The following is a 25,730-nucleotide window of genomic DNA, read 5'->3' on the forward strand; positions in this document are numbered from 1 at the left end:
TGTTGTTATAGCACATCCCTGAGTGTATGAAGCAAGCTCTATCAATAGAACAGTAAATGGATAAATGGCATGCTCATTCAAGTGTTATTTGTGGGAGCTAAACCCAGGGGAAAAAAGGCTAAGAGAAGGAGTAGGGAGTATTGGGACATCATTTCCCATAATGAATATATAACCATGAAACCATGAAAATAAAGGCATAACAGGGTGTTAGCTTCTCCCTTGGCAAGAATTTTCTCAAATATGGTTAAATTTGTAAATTAAGGCACAGGAAAGAGAATATATATTCATTCATTTGCAAAAAATAACCAGTCTTCATAGGTATGTATATATATGTTTGCATATGAGGACATAGATTTTAAAGCCATTTAGGATGAGACCTACTAAGTGTTAAATAACAAGACATTTCAGGCTTGGACAAAGAGAGAAAGATGACTGAACTAGTTGGAAAAACGCTAATTTATAACTATGTAAAATTTAGGAAGAATGACTGGGCATCAAGGTATGTAGATAAGGCAATAAATTATAAGTTAGTGGTGGCTATATTTAAATTTATCTTTCTCCGAAGCAGGTGGTCACTACAAGTTAACCACATAATTTTCCTGGACTCCCAATTAACTCACTGGGACAACTGACCATATGATGTCTCCAGGTCTCTCAAACTGTACCATTTCAGAGCCCTGCTTCTTTGCATAGGTTATATAATATAAAGACAGACTGTTAATTCCCTAGCTGGGTTCCCATAGTACTTGCTGTTTGAGTCTCACCCAGGTTATTTTTCCTCCATCTGTCTGTCCTCAGAAGGCATTTGACTTGGCTACATGCTCCTGGTCCATAACATCTAATGGAGAATTCCTATTTCTCTATCTTCTTTCTCTTCTTCCCTCCTTCTCCTCTCTCCTTCTTCTTCCTCCTTTCTCTCTTCCTGGTCCCAAACTGCAACCCTCAGCCCAGTAACTAAAACCCTGCCTACCTCTATTCTCCCCAGTAATTGGCTATAGCCACTTTTATTATTGGTTTTGCAGGGGGTCCACATTGGAGGAGTTAGAGAAAGGACTGAAGGAGTTGAAAGAGTTTGCAACCCCAAAGGAGGAAAAGCAATATCAATCAGCCAGACCCCCCAGAACTCCCAAGGACTTAGCCATCATCAAAGAAGTACACATGGCTTCAGCTGCATATGTAGCAGAGAATGGCCTTGTCATGCATCAATGGGAGGAGAGGTCCTTGGTCCTATGAAGGCTCGGCAGACTCTTAAATGAGGCTGCAGACTACTGAGAGGAGACAAAGTCAAATCTTGTTGGGTCACAAAGTTTTGCATGGGAATCTTTACATTTTTTTAAAACTGTGAATGGAGGATTTTTGGGTTTTTGGTTTCCCCTAAGTTTTGGTGGGTGTTGAGCTTCATTATGTGGACAAAGTCAAGCTCACACTGGAAGACTCACCATCAAATGGTCAGTCAAAATGCCGTTTGCAGAGAACTTTACCTCAAGTTGTTTATCCTGGTCCACTATCATAGGAAATCTAAGGATAAATCAAACTTGTTTCTCTAACTGATTGTGTTGAATACTTACCCATCCCCAGTCTGCTCACTGATACCATTTCTCTGGGATCCCCTTCTACTGTTTGTCACTGGAGTGCCACCACGTGCAATACCACAGCTACTTCTTCCTTCCCATTCCTGCATTTGTGTTTGCTGTGCCTTTTCTCTAATTCTTTACCCCACCTCATACTTTAAAAATATCTTACAATCCCCCATTGAATGGCATTTCCTCCCTGAAGACCTGTAAAGTTTTTGAATTATGGCCTTTATTTTAAATACCTTTCTCAAGGTGGTCATCTTTTTTGTTTTTCACATTCCACTTGGTACAGTTAGTTATTCCTTGTATTATTGTCTCATTTCTCTATCGATATTTTGAACCCCAGGAAGCAGGAAGGAGAAAATGGATTACTTTCTCTTCTCTCCACAGGATAGAGGGTGTGGTCTTGTACATAAAAAACATCAGCTGATACTGTGTGCCTGTAAAATGCACATTATCAAAGGTCCGCCCAATGCCATAGTAATGGGATATTTTAATTCATGAGTTGATTAATGGAAACATAAAAATATATTGTTTGGGGAAGTAAGAAAATGATGGTGACTTAGTTATTAAACTGTGTATGTCTATAATCCACATTTAGACTATTAAAGTTTGGATTCCTGCTATGAAAATCTGGTAGATCTCATAAAGCTGAGAGAACAGTCTGTCTTTTGTGTTGTGTGGCTGAATCCAAGAAATGAGCGTGCCAAGCAGAATTGTAAAATAGGAATAGCTTGAAGTTCATCATCTAAAAGTTAAAAGACTTCAGTAAAAAAGAGTTCACAACATTTCAGAGGTCATTGTGTTATTTCCATTTCCCACTTGCAGTGTCAGTTTCGTAATGAAATGTGATTCCTTTCATCACCTTTGTTAATAGAGGTCAAATTATCCAACAATTTAAGACTAAAGAGCAAAGACAAAATTGATCAGCTAACAAGTGCTATCATAAAATCACTTATTCGTAGATAAACACACAATTCTGGTCTCAGATAGAACTGCTAATGAGGCCATCATAGCATCCAAGCTTTGAAATGCTCACTGCCTTCTTTTTTCCCACCATATGGTAGAATCTTCAGCCTCTACTATACCAGGCAAACAGACATTAAAGTACACCCCAAATATTTGGGAGAGCGAGGCAGAGGATTTTGAGCTCCAGGTTAGCTTAGAATACAGGACAAAGTCTCAACAAAGGCAAGCAGACAATATCAATGCCCCCACAAAATACAGCTCCTGCATAGAATTAATTCCTTCCATAGTGCCTCTGTCTCTCTTCCTTCCTCCACCTGGTCCCTCTTCCTCCTCTCCTTCTCTCTTTCTCCCTGCCCTCCTCTTCCCTTCCCATAATCTTCCTTCACTTTCATCTTTGCCCTGGCTTTTGTATTCTTTCTTGAATTAAAAATATCTAGGATGGACCATGTAGAGACTGCCATATCCAGGGATCCACCCCATAATCAGCATCCAAACGCTGACACCATTGCATACACTAGGAAGATTTTATCAAAAGGACCCAGATGTAGCTGTCTCTTGTGAGACTATGCCGGGGCCTAGCAAACACAAAAGTGGATGCTCACAGTCAGCTAATGGATGGATCACAGGGCTCCCAATGGAGGAGCTAGAGAAAGTACCCAAGGAGCTAAAGGGATCTGCAACCCTATAGGTGGAACAACATTATGAACTAACCAGTACCCCAGAGCTCTTGACTCTAGCTGCATATGTATCAAAAGATGGCCTAGTCAGCCATCACTGGAAAGAGAGGCCCATTGGACACGCAAACTTTATATGCCCCAGTACAGGGGAACGCCAGGGCCAAAAAGGGGGAGTGGGTGGGTAGGGGAGTGGGGGTGGGTGGGTATGGGGGACTTTTGGTATAGCATTGGAAATGTAAATGAGCTAAATACCCAATAAAAAATGGAAAAAAAATATCTACCCAGTAGCTATTTCTTCCCAATAATTAAGAGTTAATTGAAGCATCGCCTTAGGAGGGTGGGGGAGGGAAAGTTCTAAGACTTCCAAAACAAATGAAATTTAGAAGTCTGAGGACTTACAAGATTCAGGAAGCCTAGAAAACTACAGTGCTCTTCCTCAGGATAAAGAAGCAGTTGCTAGGGAGAGGAGACTGTGTAATGGATCTGCTGACACATTGGTTGACCAGGGCAGTGCAGGGATGCAGAGTCATCACCACACCTGGGGTTTCTAGCGATGCATGCTTCTCTAAGTCATCCCAGAAGCCATGGACATGGATGAAGTCCTTTCTTTTCTCTGTTGCCTTTGCTTTATGCACAGATGTTTGTCTCTGTATTTTCAGGTTAATTCACATAAAAGGCAACTCATAAAAATCCAGATTTCCCTTCTGCTTTTTTTTTAATTTATTTTTTTAATTAGGTATTTTCATTTACATTTCAAATGCTATCCCAAAAGTCCCCCAAACCCTCCCCCCACTTCCCTACCCACCCCCTTCTGCCTTTTATAAGATGGATATTTTTATCTTAAGAAATATGAGTACATCATTTTCTCTAGTCCCTTTCTTCCCTCTAACCCTTCCTGCGTTCTCCCATGTCATACCCCTCCTGTAACTCCTCCTTTGTTCCCTCTCTATAACCCCTCCCATGTCATACTCCCTCTTACTCCCTCAGGTCAGATTCAGCTCAAATTCTTCAAGTCCTGTGTCCAATCACATGGTGTCTTCAGGAGTAGAGACAATCAACCAGTTAAGGGCACAGGAACAGCCTATATGTTCTGAGACTCTCCTGGTCTTCACCCTGACCAACAACTTGAGTTGTTGTTTCTCAAGCTTGGTCCTACTATTCTTGTTAAATGATCTATTGTTCATTGAGAGGAGCATTGTCTATCCAATTGTAAGACACACACACACACACACACACACACACACACAAAAATACACACACAGAGTTATATATAATTTTGGCAATATAAAAAGTTTTTTTCTCAAGGCTTTGACAGGCATCCTCAGTTATTTTTCTTTCCTCCTTGTTCTATGTAGTCTCTTTTATCAAAGCCCCCTTCTCCATTATGCCCATTTTCCCCTTTATTTCATTTGTATTCCCAAATGACAGTGACTATATGGCATGGAGAAGGCATCACTGTGGGCACAGACATTACAAATGGCGGGTCCGGGGGCTGGTGAGATGGCTCAGTGGGTAAGAGCACCCGACTGCTCTTCCGAAGGTCCAAAGTTCAAATCCCAGCAACCACATGGTGGCTCACAACCACCCGTAATGAGATCTGATGCCCTCTTCTGGTGTATCTGAAGTCAGCTACAGTACTTACATATAATAAAATAAATAAATCTTTAAAAAAAAAAATGGCGGGTCCTTGGTGCCTCCTTGATTTAAGTTTAGAGGAGTCCATTTGGCTGAGTCTGAGGGTCTTATTCTAAGTGCTGACAGAATAGATATTCCTGCCTGATTACTAGTCTTCTGAGGGTGTCCTGACTTTGATCCCCCCAAAAGATGGACTTACTTGAGACAGCCTCTCTTGATTCAGAAATCAGTTTCATATGCAGCTCAATTTGTGCACTCAGGTAAGTAATAGCTTCTCAGGGCCTTAGTTTCAGCACTGATAACAAACAGTATCTTTACACATCATAAGTACAATATGGATATCTTTCAAAAGCCATAATGATTAAGTTTTAATCTGTGTTTGTGAAGATATTATTATGCTACATGCTAAGAGAATTTTCTATGTGAAAGATGAATGTTGTGGAAGCAAGAGTGGACTCACATCCAAATAGCACAAGAATGTGTAGCAGCAATTTGTTAATCTGGCCAGAGAGCAGGCCAAAACAGGAAAGGAGGTCAGTGCATGTAGATGTAAAATTAGTACCAGGAGACAACACACTAGAAAGATATTTGTTTAGTTACCTATGGCTGTTGCTGAAGGTAGGTCCAGCTGCTAAGATAGAAAGAGCCAGGAACTTTGTCTAAACTACTTTAACTCTGTCAGTATAGCTGGAAGCTCAAAGGAGTCTGGGGGTTCCTGATAAAAATTTCATGAATGAGAGTCTTTGTCATTACAGCAGAAAATTCAGATTTCCATACAAGATCCTGTAGCTTGAGGAATTCTCTCTAAATTGGACATCAACCATGAACCTCAAGGTCTCTGAATACTACCCTGTCTTCAAGTATAATGGAAATTATACCCACAGCACCTATTCTTCCATTGTCTCCATGTTCAATACTGTGAAACCCTTGTTCTCAACCTTGGTCATAACCCCTTTGGGGTCACATAGCAGATATCCTGAATATCAGATATTTACATTATGATTCATGACATTAGCAAAAATTACAGTTCTGAAGAAGCAGCAAAATAATTTTATGGTCAGGGGTCATCAAAGCATGAGGAACAGCATTAAAGGGTCACAGCATTAGGAAGGTTGGGGATGGCTGCTTTACAGGAAGGAGATTGAGGCTCAGGGTTCATGAACCACTGCAAGGCTGCATATCTATAATTCTTGTTTTACTGAATTTTAATGAATGCTCATGATTAGGTCACTTTCTGTTGTCTAACTACATAAAGAAGTTAGAAAGCAAACACACACACAGAGAGACAGACACACATACATACACACAGAGAGAACAGAACAAAACAAAGAGAGAAAAAAAAAAAACCTCAAACAAATACACACAAGAGAGGAGCCCTTTCTTTTCCAAGTGGCTCCCAGCACTGGACAGCAGAGATGCAAATAACACTGACTATCAATAGTGTCATACTAATTGGTGACCTTAGAACAAGCAAGGCTCACTGTCTCCCTACACCTCCAGTGTTCATTCCAAAAACAATGTGTTCTCTGAATACACCATGCCCCTGGTTTTTCTAACAGACACCCACACTTAATAAGGCAGGCAGCAAAGTACCTCAGCCCTTTGTTAAGTGTTGAATGGTGGGAAAATCATGAGGCAGGAGGAGCATAGAAAGTTTGGGTGGTAGACCAACAGGATGATACTGCTAGCTAAGATGAAGCCAGCATGCCTCAGGCAGCTATTACTTTTGAGAACAGCAGAGTGGCTGAGTCCCTGGAATGAGACTCAGCCTCTTTAATGATACAACCCAGTGGTATAGGAACCTAAGGAAGTACCTTGCCCTTCAGTTCTCTGACCGCTGACTTTCAACTTCAGATGACTGAGACAGGAGGTGAGAGAGTAGTAGTTTCCTGGCACCCACTCAGTAAGGTTTTCTCATCCCTTTTCTTGTTGGCCTTTGTCTCTGTTATTAGCACATCCAGTTGAGCTCAAGCTGCCATGCCTGGCTCTGCATTTTGGTAATTGTAGCTGAGCTCATACAGCTATGCTTCGCTCTGTGTACAGGTGATTCTACCCACAAAACACCCACAGTCTGCAAAGAGTAGAGCATCCTTTCTTTATGAAGACCACAGCCCAGCACTAACAGCTCCTTAGCTGAACACCTGGTCTTCCCTCTGTCAGGTGGCTAACGTGCATCCAGAAGCAGAAGAGTAAAGGGCTGACTGGTCAAGAAGGCCAGCATGGGTGCGCTTTACAGTAAAGCTGCTACTTCAGTAAGAGGCTGGTGAGGAGCAAGGTGTATTCTCCCCCTAGTTACCTTAGTTACCATGCTATGCTCTCTAGAAGAGTGAGACAATGGCCTTATGTGTCAATGAAGTCCATAAAAAGTGGGTTCCAACAAAAAAACAGGAGACAATAAAGTATAAAAACCTCATTTTTCCCTTTGTCAAACACAATTTGAACATGGATCCTAAATGCCTAACAAGTTAGAATCATTTTGAAAAGTACAGCAAAGATTTATTACTTCCTACATTCCAAACATGAGCTGAAGTTGCCAGAAAAACAAAACTAAGCAAAACACTTTATATCTGTGTTAAGGAATCTACAAGGCTGACTATAACTTGTTAGAGACTTGGAATGTTGCAAATCCACAATTAACTTATCTTGGGCTATTTGGAGTTTCCTGCATTGTCATTTCTTGTCATCTTTACACTGACCTAACATCTTTATGACTATCAGGTAAAGCCTTAACTTGCACTGTCCCTTAAAGTGAAGATTGTCATTAGATACCATAAAACTCATAAAGACATTTTCCAGTGTTGCTGTAACCTGGCCTATCCAATGTCCTCACCAATGTATCTTGTAAATAGCTTTATGATTTTTCTATTAGTTGTTCAAGAAGCCATTCTATGTTGGAGCATATTATTGGGACAACCTAAAGCCAATGTTCCCAGACCATGGTCACTCATTTCACTCAGAATATACCATCTATTACCTCTTGAAGAGAGGACTATGTTTTCTTTCAGTGCCTTGAGCAATGTTGGACTACAAAGGTGACTGGCTTCCAAGGGATGACTCTCCCCAATTGGTTCCTGGTACTGGCATGAGTCCTTTGTGACCAGACATCTTTGATGTTTCCTCAAATGGTGGTTGTGGGAGGTCTTTCTGGGGACAGCTTCCCCCTTCAGTTTGGTCAGTGGTATGTCGGCTTGTTGGGAGCTGGTTCTTAGATGGCATCTGATTTACTTTAGCCCATTCTTATCAAAAATTTCATATAAGAGTTTTTGTCAGGACTCATTTCCTCACATTTAATCCTTTTCTCCTGCCATTCTTCCAATATCCAACTTTGTTCCATCTCTCCTGTCCTGAACAGGGCAACCATGCCCTTTAGTTTAGGCATACCCTCAGCACACAATCATAAAGATACCAAAGAAAAGACTCATCTTATCTCCAGGGCACAGAATGGAGAGGTCAGAGGTAGCTCTTTAGGATTTGTAACAGTTTCAAAAGGAAGCCCAAGAAAATAGATCTTTACCAACTATTTCTCCTGAGGACCATTATCCTGCCTAGGCAGCCTCATCTTTACAGATCTTCAGAACAGGGTTTCCTAAACACAAGGTGTTTATATACACAAGTGTGATATTATGTGACCAACCAGGGAAAATGGGTACAAGTTTTATAATTAAGGCTACATCCATGTTAAAGGTCCTAGACGGCTGACTACAATATACAACTGCAGGGATCCTACAGCTAAAATTATCTTGGACTAACTTCCATCAACCCAGAAGCTAAGATTATCATTGTACAACACCTCAAATCCACAGCTGAGATTTCTTCACTTTGCTGTAACTTACATACCCCCTGTCCTCACCAATGTAAATGCCTTGAATTATGATGTTCTTTTGGTCTATGACTAATGCTCATGCAACTACTTCCACATTGGAACCTGTCATTCAGGGAAGTGTGAATTCATATCCCAGGTCATAGTCACTCCCATTTAGCTCAGCTTAAAATAACTTCTGTTCATTCTGAGAAAAGAGCTGTGCTTTGTATCCACATAGATACTTGAGGGTCAAACCTGTTTAACCCTCAGAATAACTCCTGGAAACTGACAGTCTTGCTCTAAGTCCCTTTTTTGTAGATGGAGATCCGAGGCAATGGCATTTTACAGTAAATATTTCATACCAGATAAAAACTCAGACCAGACATACGACTCCCAAGTCCACACTGTTTGCTACTTTTTCATAGTGTAGCTAAAGCAGGGAAAGTGGTTTAGTGACCAAAGCAAGAAACATTATCTGAGCAGTGCCAGTGAATTTGTGTGAGAGCCGTGAGAAACACAATATTTAAATCATATTACCAACGCAAGCAGTTGAAGTTAGGAGTACAGATACTACTGTCCTCCTCAATCTTGTCTCGACATTCTGAAGGCCATATTTCTTCAGAGAAGATGAAACCTCTGGACCCTATTGCTAGAAACACACACTTGTGTACACACCTGCTTGCAGGTATTTTTAGGGGTTCACCCCTATTATAGAAAAGGAAAAAACTATACTAACATTTTTATACCACCTATAAATCAGATAGACAAATGGCAGAGTACATGTGCACATGAATCTAATGTATGCTTCATATGATGGAGGAGGAAGTTGCCTAACAAAACAAATGAAAAGAGCCGGTAAACTGGCTCAGTGGGTAAAGGCGAGTACCATGAAACCAATGTGGTGACTTGAGTTCAATCTATAGAACCCATGCAAAAGTGGAAGGAGAGAACTGACTCCACCAAGTTGTCCTCTGGTATCCATACACACGTTCATGTATCTACCTATACCATATACATCCATACGCAACAATAAACAAACATTTAAAAAGACAAATAAATGAAGAGCTGATGACATGACTAAGCCTGAGTGCTTTTATAAAGCTAGGCTAGCAAGTCATGAGAAATACCAGGGTAAAGAGGATCAGTTAACATGAGATTGTGCCTAATCCCTCTCTCTTATGATAAGGATTGTAACCCGCTAGAATAAGGGGGTGTTTTGTATGGAAGATATCATAACACGTTTCAGGAAAAGGTGCAGACAGTGCTTCTAGCACTTTCCACATCCTTCAGGTTAGAAAAGATGGCCAGGGTACCATTCTGCACTGTAATGTCTCTGACCGCCACTGAAAGTCTTCCCATCATGGCACATAGATCTTCTCAGAGGCATCAGGAAAATATCAATAAATAGAATTTACCTGCTTTAAAGAGTATGGCAGAGCTTAAGTAAAATACTAAAGCCAATACAATTTAGTGCGACACTTAGGAGCAATAGTGGTTATTATTATTACTTTAAAGTCTTTTAATCATCTGGTCAAAACTTGCCTATGAAGAAAGGAGGCTGTGTACTTTATATGGGTCAACATTCAAATATGTTTACTACATGTTTTTGCAAGCTTTCATCTAAAGATGGTCATTTGGAAGAAGTGTTTTGCTCACTTGAAATCAGCACATCAGCAAGCCCTCTCATTTTAGATCAGTATGAAATGGAGATGTTTGAGCCTTTTTATCTGTGAAATCAAAAACTGATGTTAGTAACCCTGAGATATCTACTTGTGGAATTCCTTGTGGCTAAATATAAAAGCTGCATTTAAAATTCCCAAAGGAGGATGTTTGTTTTTAATTTGAACTCTTGAGAATAAGCATTTGAAACAGTTATGGTTTCTGCTTTCACCTTGTGTAATCAAGCTGACTCTTAGCATTTTCTTGCTTTGCCAGACAGATACTCAGAGGTTGGTGTTTTTCTTTCCTCCTTTTGCAACTCAGCTTTGAAGTACTTCAATTGTAAGCTTATTTTAATTGCAAAGATCATGCATGGGGAAATCTCAGGGCTAAGCAGTAGTTAAATAACAAGCTAATGGAAGTCAATCCAGCAGTCTGTATTTGCATTTTTGCATTTACATTTTAAAATTCCAAGTTAGATGTGATCAAAGCTGCTCCTCATCGCGATTTTCTGCAGGTTATATTTAGCAGCAGTGAAGCACTGCTTAGCCTTCTGCACAACATTCTTGCCCTTGCTTCTTCTCCCTTCCTGACCTTGCTGGTCCTGCCCTTTCCCCTGGCTACCCCCATCACCAATCCCCAACTATCCATGTCTCTATTAAAATGAAGCCCTCACCTCAGCCTGCTTTCCTTTTGGCAAAGTCTTCTTTCAGGAGTGGAGGTGAGCACCTCCATGGGCAGAAGCTTAGGAATGATTTCTGACTTTAGCTCTGGTTAAGCAACTTCTTCTGGTTCCCATGATCATGGATGAATAAAAAAGTGTCTGAGGATGACATTGGTGGTGATGGAAAGAGATGTGCAAAGAAGCAGTGCAGCTGGGGAGTCCAAGGACTCTCAGAGTCCCAGACGCTCCAGAAGAGACAAATTACTGACAAATGGCCCTGGCCGTCCAGCTCCTTCTTTACCTGTGCCTCCTTTTTGGTCTGTATGTCTGAAAGAAGAATCTGGGGTGTTCTGTTCTTGAGAAAGATTAACATATAACAAGAACACATATTCCACTATGTTCATAGCAACCTTATTTATAATAGCCAGAAGCTGGGAATAACCCAGATGTACTTCAACAGACAAATAGATATTGAAAATGTGGTACATATACTCAGTGGAGTACTATGTAGCCATTAAAAACAACTAGTTCATGAAATTCTCAGGCAAAGGTGCAGAGTGTCAGGAAATGGAATAAGCCTAGGTAGCGGGGGGAGGCAGGACAGAGGGGGATGAGGAACTGAGGATAGCCACTGGAGGATCCCAGAAACCAGAGAAATGTGAGGCTCACAGGACCCAATGGGATTGACTTTAGCCATAAGGCACAGAAAAGAGGGAGATAGAACCTGTAGAGATCACCTCCAGTGGATAGGCACCCCACCCCCACCTCCACCTCAAAGTTTTTTTTAATCCAGAAATGTTCCTCTCCACGGGAAGAACAGAGACAAACAAACAAACAAACAAAAAAACAAAACAAACAAACAAACAAACAAACCCAGAGACTAGAAGAAGGGCCAACCAGGGAACTGCCTCACCTGAGGGATACATCATGTGTGTAGACACCAAATCCAATACTGTTGCTGTGGTCAAGAGGTGCTTGCAGAGAGGAACCAAGTATGGCAGTTCCTGGGGAGGTCCAGTCAGCAATTGACCAATGCAGAGGTGAATGCTTGGAGCCAACCATAGGGCTGAACTCGAGGAACCTGGTGGGGGAGCTGGCAGAAAGGACTGGAGATGCAGAGGGGGATTGCAACACCATTGGAAGAACAACATAGGTTGACCTGACCACCCAGTTCTCCCAGAGACTAGACCACCAACCAAGGAGTGCACCTAAAGAAATCTTTGGCCCTAGATACATATGTACCAGCAGATGGTCTTGCCAGACAGCAACTGGAAGGGAGGCCCTTGGTCCTGGGGAGATTTGATTCACTAGAGTAGGGGGATGCTGCAGTGGTGTGGCAGGAGAGTGTAGGTGGGTGAGTGAGCACTCCTATACAGGCAAAAGGGAGAGGGGAGGGCAGATGTGGGATGGGGGTGCAGAGAAGGGGTAACCGGGAAGTGAGATATCATGAGATGGGGGGGTTGGTGGAGGGAGTAACCAGGAAGTGGGATATCATTTGAGATATAAATGAATGGAATGATTAATAGCAATAAAAGAAAAAATCTTTAAAAAAGATTATAGGATGCTCTGTTCTTTAAGATGGATAGGTTTCTTCACTATAGTTAGATTCCTTGGGGTTTGGCTTGTGGGTTGAGGTGAGAGTTAAATAGATTTGTTAAAAAAAGGAGAGGGGGGGAAGGAAGGAGGAAGGGGGAGAGAGGAGGAGAGAAGGAGAGGAGAGGAGAGGAGAGGGAGGGTGTCAGTACACAAGCATAGGCAATCTTGTTTTCCTGCTTTTGTCTTTTAAGGATATTTAACCCATTTAAAGAGACAAGACAGCCTCAATCACAGGCTATAAGTGAGCACAACTGTACATGATTAAGTGATTTAATGCTGAGCAGTAAAACATGCTTTTTAGATGTTCAGGTCAGCTGAACACCATTTCTAATTCAACTGATGACTCCTGCCACCACCATTCTGAAAGTTAAGGAAAAACAAGTCTAAAGAAAAAGGGACACTTCAACATAGGAGAAAAGAGGAGTAAGTGGAAAACGGAATGGGATCTGATTCAAAGGAAAATAATCTTTAAGGAAAAGGCAACCAGATAAGACTTCTAGTATTTATGCATTCCTTTAATAATCCGAGGACTTGCTGTGTCACAGACTCAGGGCAAAAGTGTAAACAAGATGTTCATGTTTGTGAGGGACTCTCAATTCTTACAAATCATTGAAAAAGTAGGAATGTTGAAAAACAAAACAGAACAGAAACAAACAAACAAACAAAAAAACCCAAATGGACCACAGAAGTGAGTTTAGTACATATTTTGGTATATACTTCACCATGAAGAATGCAGATCTTTGCATATCTTATGAGGACAGCTTTATGTATTGGTAAAGAGTAATCTCTGTAGTTCTCTTTTAAGTAAAATGACAACTAACAAAACAAAAAGCTAATGATAATTTTTAAAAATATCAAGATAAATTGTGTATTCAGAGTGTGATCATTTGGACTAAAGGGTGGGGCTAAGCATCTTTGTTTACATATACAGGAAATATTTCTGCAAGGATAAATAAAAAATTGATCCGAGCAGTAGACTGGATGCCAACGGTCAGGGTAGGAAAATGTTTTTTCTAAACTCTTTCATAAATTTTGAATTTTAAATTATTTGGATATACAACTCATTCAAAATCAATAAAATATTTTCAAAGTTGAGTTCACATAGCCCAAATTGAACATATCTGTATCCTGTAACATGTATAGTGGAGGAAAGAGTTTGCAGTGCCCTGACACTTAACATTCTTTCTACTTGCATTTTGCTGTGTAAGGAGGTCAATCTGACCATCCAAGTAGTAAAAGAAAGTCATAATTTCCTTATCTTTCTTGGATATCTACATGCTTCAGGCCATGTAAGCAGTTTTCATAGTCCACAGCTAAAACAGTGCTGTTTTCAGTGATGTGTGTGAGGTTTCTAGATTAATTCTTTCTTGAGTTAATTGTGCCAAACTGTTCTTGATCTGGCAGTAGTTTTTACTTAGGATCACATGGTTTTAATATAAAGGTATGGATCATCTAGATTGTAACATATCTATCTAGAGACGGGAAATTTCTAATTCCATGTCTAGAGGGCTATAGTTTATTGGGTGCTGGCATACAAGTACTCACAATACATTTGTTTGTTCAAATACTTTGGAGAATATATAATTTGTAAATTGATTTACATAAAATTATTAAGAAATTAAGTAGTCTTTTAATTATCAGGTTGTTGGGTTTTATGTCTTTTGATGCTACATTAATAATAAACCTATTCCCAGGGGGAAAAACAACACCAAAAACACCCCCCCCAAAACAAACAAACAAACACCCATAAAAACAATCACAACCTCTGATACCACATCAAGGTGAATCAGCACAAAACAGGACAGCCACAGTGGTTACACAGGCAGGGTGAAACTGGCCATTTTAGTTCTGCTTATAGGAACGTGAACTGACCTATGGAGGACATTATAGGTATGCAGATCATTTGAGTAAACTTAGAGCCAATAATTCTACCCAAGTGAACTGAGCCTGAAAATAACTAAATCAAATAATTAGCATAGAAAGGAAGTTCACTGTGGGGTTTATAGGGGAGGTTTTCTAAGCAAATCCTGAGGACTGTTCAGAGCATCACACGTACTGAACTGGCTTATGAAATGGCATTCTATCAACTGGCAGACTTGGGGTGTCTGCTTAGTAGGAGCCAGGAGTCCTTTCTCAACTTATTGGCCAGTTCTTGTTGCCACATCATTTGGCTCTAATTACTTTGCAAGAAAAGGTGGAAAAAGTGTTTTGTTTTGTTTTTTTAATTAATCAAATCTTTAGAAAAACTTGGCAGTGGTGGTTGCTAAAAATCTTGCTATTGAATAAACAGTGAATGAGACATCTAGGAATATAGGATAATAACTGTAAACACTTGAACAAAATTTAAAAAGTAATTTGTTATTATTAATATCATCATTATTAGCATGTATAAGTGTGGTATGGTGTGTGTGTGTGTGTAGGCATGAACATGCTATACTTGTGTAGAGGGCAGAACTTCCATGAAGATGTTCTCTTCTTGCATCTTTATTTGGGTTTCAGGTGTGAAGGCAGGCATCAGAAGTGCTTTTACATGCTGGAACACCTCTCTGCCATAACATTAAGCATTCTTATTCTTAGTTATGATTGTTTGCTTTACTTTAGCAAAATTTGAAGTTGAAAAGTGTTAAGGGTTTCTTGTAAGTTTATATAAGGAAGATGTTCTGAACCAATTCCATTTAAAATGATAGTGAATAATGCTAATAAAAGTACTAATCTGTAAATGCAAATGCTGGGACTTGGTTCAGCCTATAAGGATTCATATGCATGTTAGAAGGAACATTGGAAGAAAGGTCAACTCTACACTGCTCAGGGATGGGGCAGGCTGTGAAGTAGGAATCTTTAACAATGCTGTAGATGCAATGTGTCAGTCTATGGAAAGCTTGAGAGTACTCTCCATCTCCTGTAGGTTGACAATGAATTAAGAGATGGGAATGTAACGTTGAGCACGTATCATGCTACAGGTATCCTTATATTCTGAAGAGTTCATTGATCTCATTTAAACTCCACAATAATCCTAAGAGGTAATACTACTTGACTCATACTTTATAGTTGACAAAACAAGTTCAAACGATTTCATCAATTTTGCCAAAGTCAGATAGCCAATGAAGAGTATTGTTGACCTCTACCTGTGTTCTTTACCACGTCACTAATAGCATCCCAGGAGAAGAATATCAGAATCAAAGAACAGTACAGGAGGCATGGCCTATGGCTAAAACAACAGTGTGGGCAATTGGTGGAAAGAGAAGTCATGGAGGGAGCATCCCTGAGCTAATCAACTTGGAGGAGGAAAGGCTTGTCTTGGCTTCATGGGCATTAGGCCCATGTTACTTGGCTCCCATGCTTCTAACCTGGTGGATAGTGTATGTGGAGACAGAGCAACATGGTGATAACATGTAGTGAGTGAAGCATCTCACCTCATGATAGACAGGATGCAGACAGCGACAGAGAGGAAGAGGAAGGGTCAGGGACAAATGATAGCCTTTGAAGGTATAGGTCACCCCCAGTGATCTATGTCCTCCAACTCTGTCCCACATCCAGCCTAAGAACTCCTTTACCTATGAACTTGTCAACGGATTAGTATACCAAGGAAATTACAAGACTTATGATTTAGTTATCAGTTAATAGCAACACTAGCTGGGGATCAACTTTTCAGTACAGGAGACTTTGGGGAGAAACTTTTCTTATTTAAGTTGTAGAAATGCATTGCAGAAGAGAATTATGAGGACTTTTCCTAAATGTGGTAGCATGTGCCAGTGATCCCAGAACTCAGGAGACTGGTAGGGGGATTAGGAGTTAGAGGCCAGCTTTGACTATAGAGTGGTGTTATTAAAAAACAAACAAACAAACAAACAAACAAACAAAAAACCAATCCCTATTCTAATCTAAACCCAAACCAAAAACCAAAAACCCAAAATACCAATAACTCAACAAAACAAAACAAATACACAAAAACAACCCCCTGAACTCAAACCAAGCCAAACAAATGGAAAACAGAAAATCAAACCACAATAGTTGTATTAACAATACCCACAACCAACCAACCAACCAACCAACCATCCAACTAAACTAACCTAAAACCAAAGCTAAGACAGTCTTCTACTCCAGACTTAATAATTGTGTTCTCAAAACTCAGATTTTGAAACCTTATCCCTAGGATGAAGGATGGATGATTAGCTCCTAAGGGCATAGTCCTTATGAATGGGATATTTGATCCTGAAAAAAAAATTGATTTTCTCAACAGTTTTTCTGCCATGCTAGCATATAGCAATAGGACAGGTGCTTAAGATCCAAGAAGATTCTTCATCAGACTCTCAGTCTGTAGTGGTTTGAATATGCTTGGCTCAAGGAGTAGCACTATTAGGAGGTGTGGCTTTGTTGGAGTAGGTGTGGCCTTGTTGGAGGAAGTGTGTCTCTGTTGGGGTAAGCTTCGTGACCCTCCTCCTAGATGCCTGAAAACAGTCTGCTACTGGATTCCTTTGGATGAAGATATTGAACTCTCAGCTTTTCCTGTATCAGGTCTGCCTGGATGGTAGTGGACTAAACCTTTGAACCTGTACACCAGCTCAAATGAAATATTGTCCTTTATGAGTTGTCTTGCTCATGATGTCCATTGAAAGTAGTAAGACAGTCTAAGATACAGTCTGTCTATGCCTTAGCAAATCCCTTTTCTTTAAGTTTTCCAGGATTACGTTTCTTACCATGCCAGCCCTAATGTGTTCAGATAGACACATGTTAAGGAACATGAAAACCAAAACCAAAAACTGTTCGTTTAATCAAAAGATTGAACCCCGTATCTTGATGAAAGTTTGCAATATGAAGGATTCTAATAAATGATAAAAAGAATTGTCAGAACTTGGACAGGAGAGGCATTCATGCATGGCAACTGCGAATGCTATTACTGACAGGGTCACACTGTCATGTAATTCTTGAGCTTCTCCTATTTGTGACTGCTTTTGTCCCAAGAATGTTTTGCTTGATCCCATAGTATACAAAGGAAGCATACAACTTAAAATTTGCTGATAGATTTTAAAGAAATTTATTTCAAAACAATTCTTTGGTATGCATATAAATATATCATTTATAAAAGACTAAAGTAAATTTGCATGCTGATATTATTCAAATCCTCCCTTTTTTACATAAATAATTAAATCTTGGCTGAATATTTATCACTCTGGAACACTAAGTACTGTTTTTCAGAATGATCTGTACTTTGTACAATTGTCAATGCTAGAATCTTCCTTCATATAAATACATGATACAAAATGGCAGAAGTAGTATATTGGGGACCATTTTAGAAATTGTTATAAATTTTGTTTTAAACTCAAGTCAAACTTAACTAAACAATTTTTAAATAAAACTTAATTCAGCAACTCAAATAGCAGCTTAAAATATTTTTAAAATATTTACTTTTTTAAATTTTATACATATTTGTGTTTCCCAGAATGTATGTATGCTTATGTACCATATGTGATTCATGACCAAACAGGTCAAAAGAAGGCATTAGAGCCCCTGGAACTGGAGTAACAGATGTTTGTGAGCCACCATGTGGGTTCTGGGAACCAAACCCATGTCCTCTGCAAGAGCAGATAGTGCCCTTAACCTCTGAGCCATCCATTTCTGCAGCTCCACTAAACAGCAACTTTAAGAATCAAACATTCCAACACAAGAGGATCCAAAGATATACTTTGATCCAAGCTAAGTAATCAAAGTAAAAACATATGTTATAAGACTTTATGTTCTGGAATTGAAACATTATGTTTCTGTAATAGGCCAAATGTCCTATGTAGAGTAATGCCAGTTCAGTTCATAACACACAGTGTCTTGAATTGAGGTTGCAGTATTTCAGGCAGCATTACAACTATTGTGTGGTGGGACAGCAACGTACACGTATTGTGAGCTCAGAACTAAGGCTACAGTGAAGTTGTGCTACAATATTAGAGAATACTTTTAGAAACACCTTGGTGTATTTTGAATTAACTGTTCTGTGGCTATTTTTTCCTAATTTCCATTGAAGTTTATAGAACATAATATATGTTCTATAAAGGATGGTGATCCACTTTAAGAAGCCCCTCTATACAGACCTTTGATAGTTCCATAAAAATACTTCTTCTGAAATCTCATAGTCAGTCACACCAATGTGTTAGCCAAGGTTACCTCAGCATATCTGAGGTTAGAAGGAAAAAATTTATGTCCTCAGTTACTTTAGTGTGCAACTCAAACCTCTATTTCCTCTGAATGTTTTGTACTTTCTTGACAACATGTTTCTAATTGTTTCAAGTGGTTTAATAGAATTCCAAATTCAATGAACTATTAAGGTTTTATAAACTTCATCTATCATTTACTTATATCAGTGAACTGTCTTTGACAGAAAGCAATTTATATACATATATATATCCAAATATAAATAATTATATATATTTGTATAAAATATTCATATTTATAATTTAACCACTTTTCTGTTTGCCCCAAAACCAATGTTGATATATGCAGTATTTCTTGTATTGGCTGGTTTTATGTCAATTTGACACAAGCTAGAGCCATTAGAAAGCAAGGAGCCTCAACTGGGGAAACATCTCAATAAAACTGAGCTTTAGGGCATTCTATTGATTAATGATTGGTGCAGCATGGCATAGCCCATTGTGGGTGGTACCATCTCTGGGCTGGTGGTCCTGGGTTCATAAGAAAGCAGACTGACACTTCCAGTCTGCACCTCCTCTGAGGCAGATTAGTGTGTCTGCCCTTCTTACCACTCTACAGTATGCAGGTCTTCAAGGGGAGGGATCTGCTACAGTCAGGGCAACAGGTGATACCACTGCCCAAATAACCACACCAGCTGGGACCCCCAAAGAGCCCAGTGGATATAGGACCCCTCCACTTCACAAAAACCTATTTTCTATTTAGTCTGCACCTCTGCCAGGGCAGATTGTCATATCTGCCCCTCGTACTACCCCACAGCCTACAAATCTCCCAGGAGATCTCCTGCAGCCAGGGACATGAGTCTCCCAAGAGGTCTGCTGTAACCAGGGTCACAGAAGGCAGGCTCCAGACAGAGACCCCCCAGGCCAGTTCACACCAGAAATAACCAGATGACAAGAGGCAAGCACAAGAACATAAACATAAGCCAATATATTTTTGCACAATCAAAACCCAGTTCTCCCACCACAGCAAGTTCTGGGTTATTTATAATTAGTGTCTGATTCAAAATTGGTCACAAGAAGTTTATGATAAAGCTTGTTTCATCTTGTATAATTTACCACCACAACCAACAATTGAAGGACCACATAGAATCTTTATCTTAATGCCAATAGAAATCTATTATTTTTCCTTTCCTTTCTCTTTTTCAACATCAGGTAAGTACTTATTTTTCTGTAACTCTTTCATAGTGTAAAATATTTTGCTTTAATTTCTAGATAAGGAAGTTAGAATAGAGGAAAGAGATCACTTTCAATCTTGAAAATGAAAATGTGGATTGATTCATGCTGAATTGTCTTCCTATAACCAAAAAATCAGAGTAGATGACTGAAGGTGGAAGATGAAATGAGACAAATATTTGGGCAAGAACGAGGCCCACCCACCGCCATGTAGTGTAAGTGGGCTGGTGTCACTAGGATGGATGAGCAAGTGTGTGGTAGAGAAATGGGAGAAAAAGCAAAGAAGGATGGTTTATACACTATGAAGAGAGGCAGAACTGGAGATATGCAAAAGTCATGAGGATCAGCCCGATCTGAGGAGCCTGTGCTGCTACCTGAGGCCATGTTGATGTCCTGACCTGTGGTGCCAATAAGGGCCATATCTGAGGCTATGGCCTTGAAGCAGCAGGGGTCTGTGCCATGTCCATGCCCCATGTTATCACCAAAATCCATGAAAACTTCCCTAGTCTGGGCTGTCACTTGGGGGCATGTTGATGTCTGAGGGCTGCAGAGAGCTGTCCCCACTCCTGATAAGCTGTGGCACTCCAGAGAGCTGGCCCAACCCCTTACCTGGGCAATGCAGGAGAACTGGCCCTGAGGGCATTAGAGTGGGGAGAACTGGCCCTGTGTCCTTGCTGCTCAGGTAAAGCAGGAGAACTGGCCCTAGTGACAAAAGCACATGAGAGCTGGTGGTCTGACCCACTCAGCTGCCATCCAGGTCCAGATCCAAGGCTTTGAGTTAGGTTTGCCCCATCTTCTACCCCAACAGTGAACTGCTGGAGAATGTGGAGGGGCCAGACCTGCAGAACCAAAGCTGCAGGATCTCCATGACACAGGGCAACAATAGGATAGGTTGAGTCCTGGTGAAGTTTCCAGTTTTGACAGTATAGCAGAAGCCAGAGACCCTGAACCAGACCAATGGTTCACTGCAGTGAACATTTGCAAGTAAGAAGTGGATGCTCACAGTCAGCTAATGGATGGATCACAGGGCTCCCAATGGAGGAGCTAGAGAAAGTACCCAAGGAGCTAAAGGGATCTGCAACCCTATAGGTGGAACAACATTATGAACTAACCAGTACCCCGGAGCTCTTGACTCTAGCTGCATATGTATCAAAAGATGGCCTAGTCGGCATTTAACTGGAAAGAGAGGCCCATTGGACTTGCAAACTTTATATGCTCCAGTACAGGGGAATGCCAGGGCCAAAAAGGGGGAGTGGGTGGGTAGGGGAGTGGGGGTGAGTGGGTATGGGGGACTTTTGGTATAGCATTGGAAATGTAAATGAGCTAAATACCTAATAAAAAATGGAAAAAAAAGTGTTTGGGCAAACATGTATACTGGATGACATACCATGAGTCACTGCAGCTTCCATAGTGAGATTTTTGTTTGTTTGTTTTCTCTTTGTGGGGAGGTTGCAAGAGCAGAGGGGACATTTGAAGGGATGAGATGATGAGTGGGATTTGGGTGAATGATGACACATTCACAAAGAATAAACAAAATGTCTCAGTGACACCTGGGTAATTCTCTCAGACTGCCATGATTACAATTTCTTGTCTTAGTATGTGTTGAAAATCTGTTGTATTATTTCAGGTGCTTTGCAGGGATAAACTCTTACTATATCCACAATCATTTCTGTTGAGCAGGAATTATAGGGTGGCAGCGTACAATCATCCAGAAAACTCAACACATCTTGTTTTGACGGATGGACTGTAATTTCCCTCTGGATGCATGCAGACCTGATGAATGATTTGTTCCTTGAAGATAAAGCAATGCAATGTGTGCTCTTTGATTTGCAGATTTAGAGTGACAAAAGAGTGTCTATTCTCTTTTTTTGAGTCATTCATTCTTGGGGAATCCAGTGCCATGTTATAAGAACACAGGTAGTTACCCGTTACCTGGAGAGGGCCCAATGGAAGGCCAAGCAATGAATACCCAGCTCTGTGAGTAGACCTCACAGATGCAGACCTTCTAGGCTCACTTCAGTTCTGAGATGAGTAAATTTCTTCTATCTCTTTTTTTATTCTTTTTTTATTAGATATTTTCTCTATTTACATTTCAAATGCTATCCTGAAAGTTCCCTATACCCTCCCCCCTGCCCTGCTCCCCCACCCACCCACTCCTACTTCTTGGCCCTGGCATTCCCCTGTACAGGGGCATATAAAGTTTGCAATACTAAGGGGCCTCTCTTCCCAATGATGGCTGACTAGGCCATCTTCTGCCACATAGGCAGCTAGAGACACGAGCTCTGGGGGGTACTGGTTAGTTCATATTGTTGTTCCACCAATAGGGCTGCAGACCCCTTCAGCTCCTTGGGTGGTTTCTCTAGCTTCTACATTGGGGGCCCTGTGTTACTTAGTGAGGTAACCCAATCACAAAAGAAGTCATTAGATATGCACTCACTGATAAGTGGATATTAGCCCAGAAACTTAGAATACCCAAGACACAATTTGCAAAACACAAGAAAATCAAGAAGAGGGAAGACCAATGTGTGGATACTTCATTCCTCATTAGAATAGGGAACAGAATACCCATGAAAGGAGTTACAGAGACAAAGTTTGGAGGTAAGATGAAAGGATGGACTATCCAGAAACTACCCCACCTGGGGATCCATCCCATGATTAGCGACCAAACCCAGACACTATTGCATATGTCAGAAAGATTTTGCTGAAGGAACCCTGATATAGCTGTCTTGTATGAGGCTATTCCAGTGCCTGGCAAATACAGAAGTGGATGCTCACAGTCATCTATAGGAGTAAATTTCTTATTAAGCCCTTCTTCACTCCTATTTTTGCTGGTCATTATCAATGTTCAAATGAAATATATGTTATTTTAAATAATTATTGTCATCCTAGAGGCTACTTAATTATTATTCCACTGTAGAGGTTTTTTTTACTACTTTATTCTTTATTCATATCTATCAACTTGATAAATCCTAAAAGCTATAGTATTATAGGATTGAATTTTTTCACTTAGAAATTATGAATAGAGGCCTTCATAAGCAACATGACTGTATTTTTAGACAAAGACTTTAAAGAGGCAATGGAAGGTTAAATGACTGAATCAGACAGGCCTGGAGAAAGAAGCACATTCCTCCATTGCTGGACCTGGAGGGTATCATCCTGAGTGAAGTAACCCAATCACAAAGGAACTCGCACAATATGTACTCACTGATAAGTGAATATTAGCCCAGAAACTTAGGATACCCAAGATATAAGATACAACTTGCCAAACGCATGAAATTCAAGAACAACGAAGACCAAAGTGTGGACACTTTACCCTTTCTTAGAAATGGGAACAAAACACCCATAGAAGGAGTTACAGAGACAAAATTTGGAGCTGTGACGAAAGGATGGACCATCTAGTGATTGCCATATGCAGGGATACATCCCATAATCAGCTTCCAAATGCTGACACCATTGCATACACTAGCAAGATTTTGCTGAAAGGACCCAGATATAGCTCTCTCTTGTGAGACTATGCTGGGGCCTAGCAAACACAGAAGTGGATGATCACAGTCAGCTATTGGATGGGTCACACGGCCCCCAATGGAGGAGCTAGAGAAATTACCCAAGGAGCTAAAGGGAACTGCAACCCTATAGGTGGAACAACAATATGAACTAATCAGTACCCGGGAGCTCTTGTCTTTAGCTGCATATGTATCAAAAGATGGCCTAGTTGGCCATCACTGGAAAGAGAGGCCCATTGGACTTGCAAACTTTATATGCCCCAGTACAGGGGAACACCAGGGCCAAAAAGGGGGAGTGGGTGGGTAGGGGATTGGGGGATGGGTATGGGGGACCTTTGGGATAGCATTGAAAATGTAAATGAGGAAAATACCTAATTAAAAAAAATAATAATAATAAAAGAAATTTGTCGTCTTTTGTTTTTATTAAATTTTAATTTAAAAGACCCTAAAGACTCCCAACAGAAACTCTAGGAATTGATAAGTAGTTTTAGTAAATTAGCAGTATACATAATTAGCATGCTATCAGTTTTGTTCCTATATATGGTGATGACAAAGATACCGGAAAAGATATAGGGAATTGATCCTATTTATAATAGCCATAAAATAATAATAATAAATAAACCAATCACAATATCTTGGAATAATAAGCCAAAAAAGTGAAAGACCTCAATAATGAAAATACAGAGGAAGGAAATTGACTACGACACTAGACGATGGAACGGCCTCTCCCATGCTCATGGATAAGAAGAATCATACTGTGAATATGGTCATCTCAACAATGCAATCTACAGGTTCAATGTGATCCCAATAAAAATTCCAATATCATTATTCAGAGAATTTTTAATGTTAAAGTTCATATGGAAGTGCAAAAGATCCCAGACAGTCAAAGAATCAGCTACACAACTGATAGAGGATTAATATGCAGACTATACAGTGAACCCCAAAATGAGAAGAGAGAGAGAGAGAGAGAGAGAGAGAGAGAGAGAGAGAGAGAAAATATACCAAAAAACAAATAACCTAGTCAAAAACTGCCCTAGCACAGATGAGTTTACAAAGCCTTCAGCAGATGGCTTCTTACTTATGCCTACCTGGGTAAACTTTGTTTAACCCAATAAGTTACAAAGCAAAAATAAAACAAAACAAAAAGACAGATAAGTGGGGTGGGAACTTGATGATAAGTGAGGGTGTAACAGGAGGATAAGAGAAAGTGGAAGAATGAATTGTGACCAGAATGTATTGTATACGTGTGTGAAACTAACTGGATTAAATTACATTATATTAATTAAAAACAGAACTGATCCAATGATAGAGTGTAAAGCCAGCATAGACCCCTGCTAAAAGTTCTATGCATAGGTACTCCTCTTCAAACAGAACACATAACAACTAGTTAGGAGCCTAAGACCTCGACTTGTGTGGAGGTGCATACACACCCTTCTCAAAACAATAGTCTAATGTCTCCTCCTACTAATTCCTGATAATCAGTGATGGACAGTTTCTACTAAAATTACTCCAGTTATATCTAGTTAGCTTGGAATAGGGAAAAACAATCAGACCTGTAATGATTTTGGATGCGTGGGCAATAAGGCAGAATATGTACTCTACTTGGAACTTATAGAGGAATTCCTTTATCCTATGCATACTTGGTTGAGCATATTGCTAAAGTCAAATGCATCATGGGAAGGGATGTGCACTGTGATCAAAAGCTTTCCTAACTTAAATCTGTCAATCAAAATAGAGAACTAAGCACATTATGCCCCATATTGATTATTTTCCTGTTGCTGTGGAAAATACCATGATCAAAAGTAACCAAGAGAAGAAAGATGTTAATTTCTTAGTGGTTTCAGAGGGACAGTGTATTGGCCATGGCAGGAGGAACAAGAAGCAGGCTGATTACATTTTACCTATACATAAGAAACAGCAGAGGAAACAGAAAACCATCAAGTATATAAGCCTTTAAAGCTTACCTCCAGTGATGTACTTCCTCCAACAAGGTTTCCCCTCCTAATGGGTCTATAATCTCCCCAAAACAGCTTGACCAACTAGGGACCAAGTGTTCAAAGACATGAGACTCTGAGAGACATTTCTCATTCAAACCATCACATACTTTTTAGCAACTAGCTGCTTTTCCTTTAGATTTCATAAAAGAAGCATAGATGATAACTTGGGACCCTTAAGTACTTGCACTCACACCAACAACATATTTTGAATGTACTATCAGCTTTCTCATGAATAGTTTTTCTTGCTACTTTGGGATCTTTGTGTACTTATCTCAAGTCATTGA

General features: G+C 40.1%; 1 protein-coding gene across 2 annotated transcripts in view; it reads right to left on the reverse strand.

Annotated features, from left to right (window-relative positions):
* Gprin3 (GPRIN family member 3) overlaps positions 1-25,730 on the reverse strand; it is an 81,807-nt gene that overhangs the window by 12,247 nt on the left and 43,830 nt on the right. The window contains exon 1 of one of the 2 annotated variants that reach the window (XM_006506084.3): positions 11,894-12,082. The exons of the other annotated variant lie outside the window; for it this stretch is intronic. Coding sequence (XP_006506147.2) covers positions 11,894-12,042 — 149 coding nt within the window. The 5' untranslated portion in view covers positions 12,043-12,082. Of the gene's footprint in view, positions 1-11,893; positions 12,083-25,730 lie in introns of those variants that run through there. 2 annotated transcript variants of the gene reach the window in all.

The sequence above is a fragment of the Mus musculus genome, chromosome 6 (genome assembly GCF_000001635.26).
Source record: "Mus musculus strain C57BL/6J chromosome 6, GRCm38.p6 C57BL/6J".
Lineage (NCBI taxonomy): Eukaryota > Metazoa > Chordata > Mammalia > Rodentia > Muridae > Mus > Mus musculus.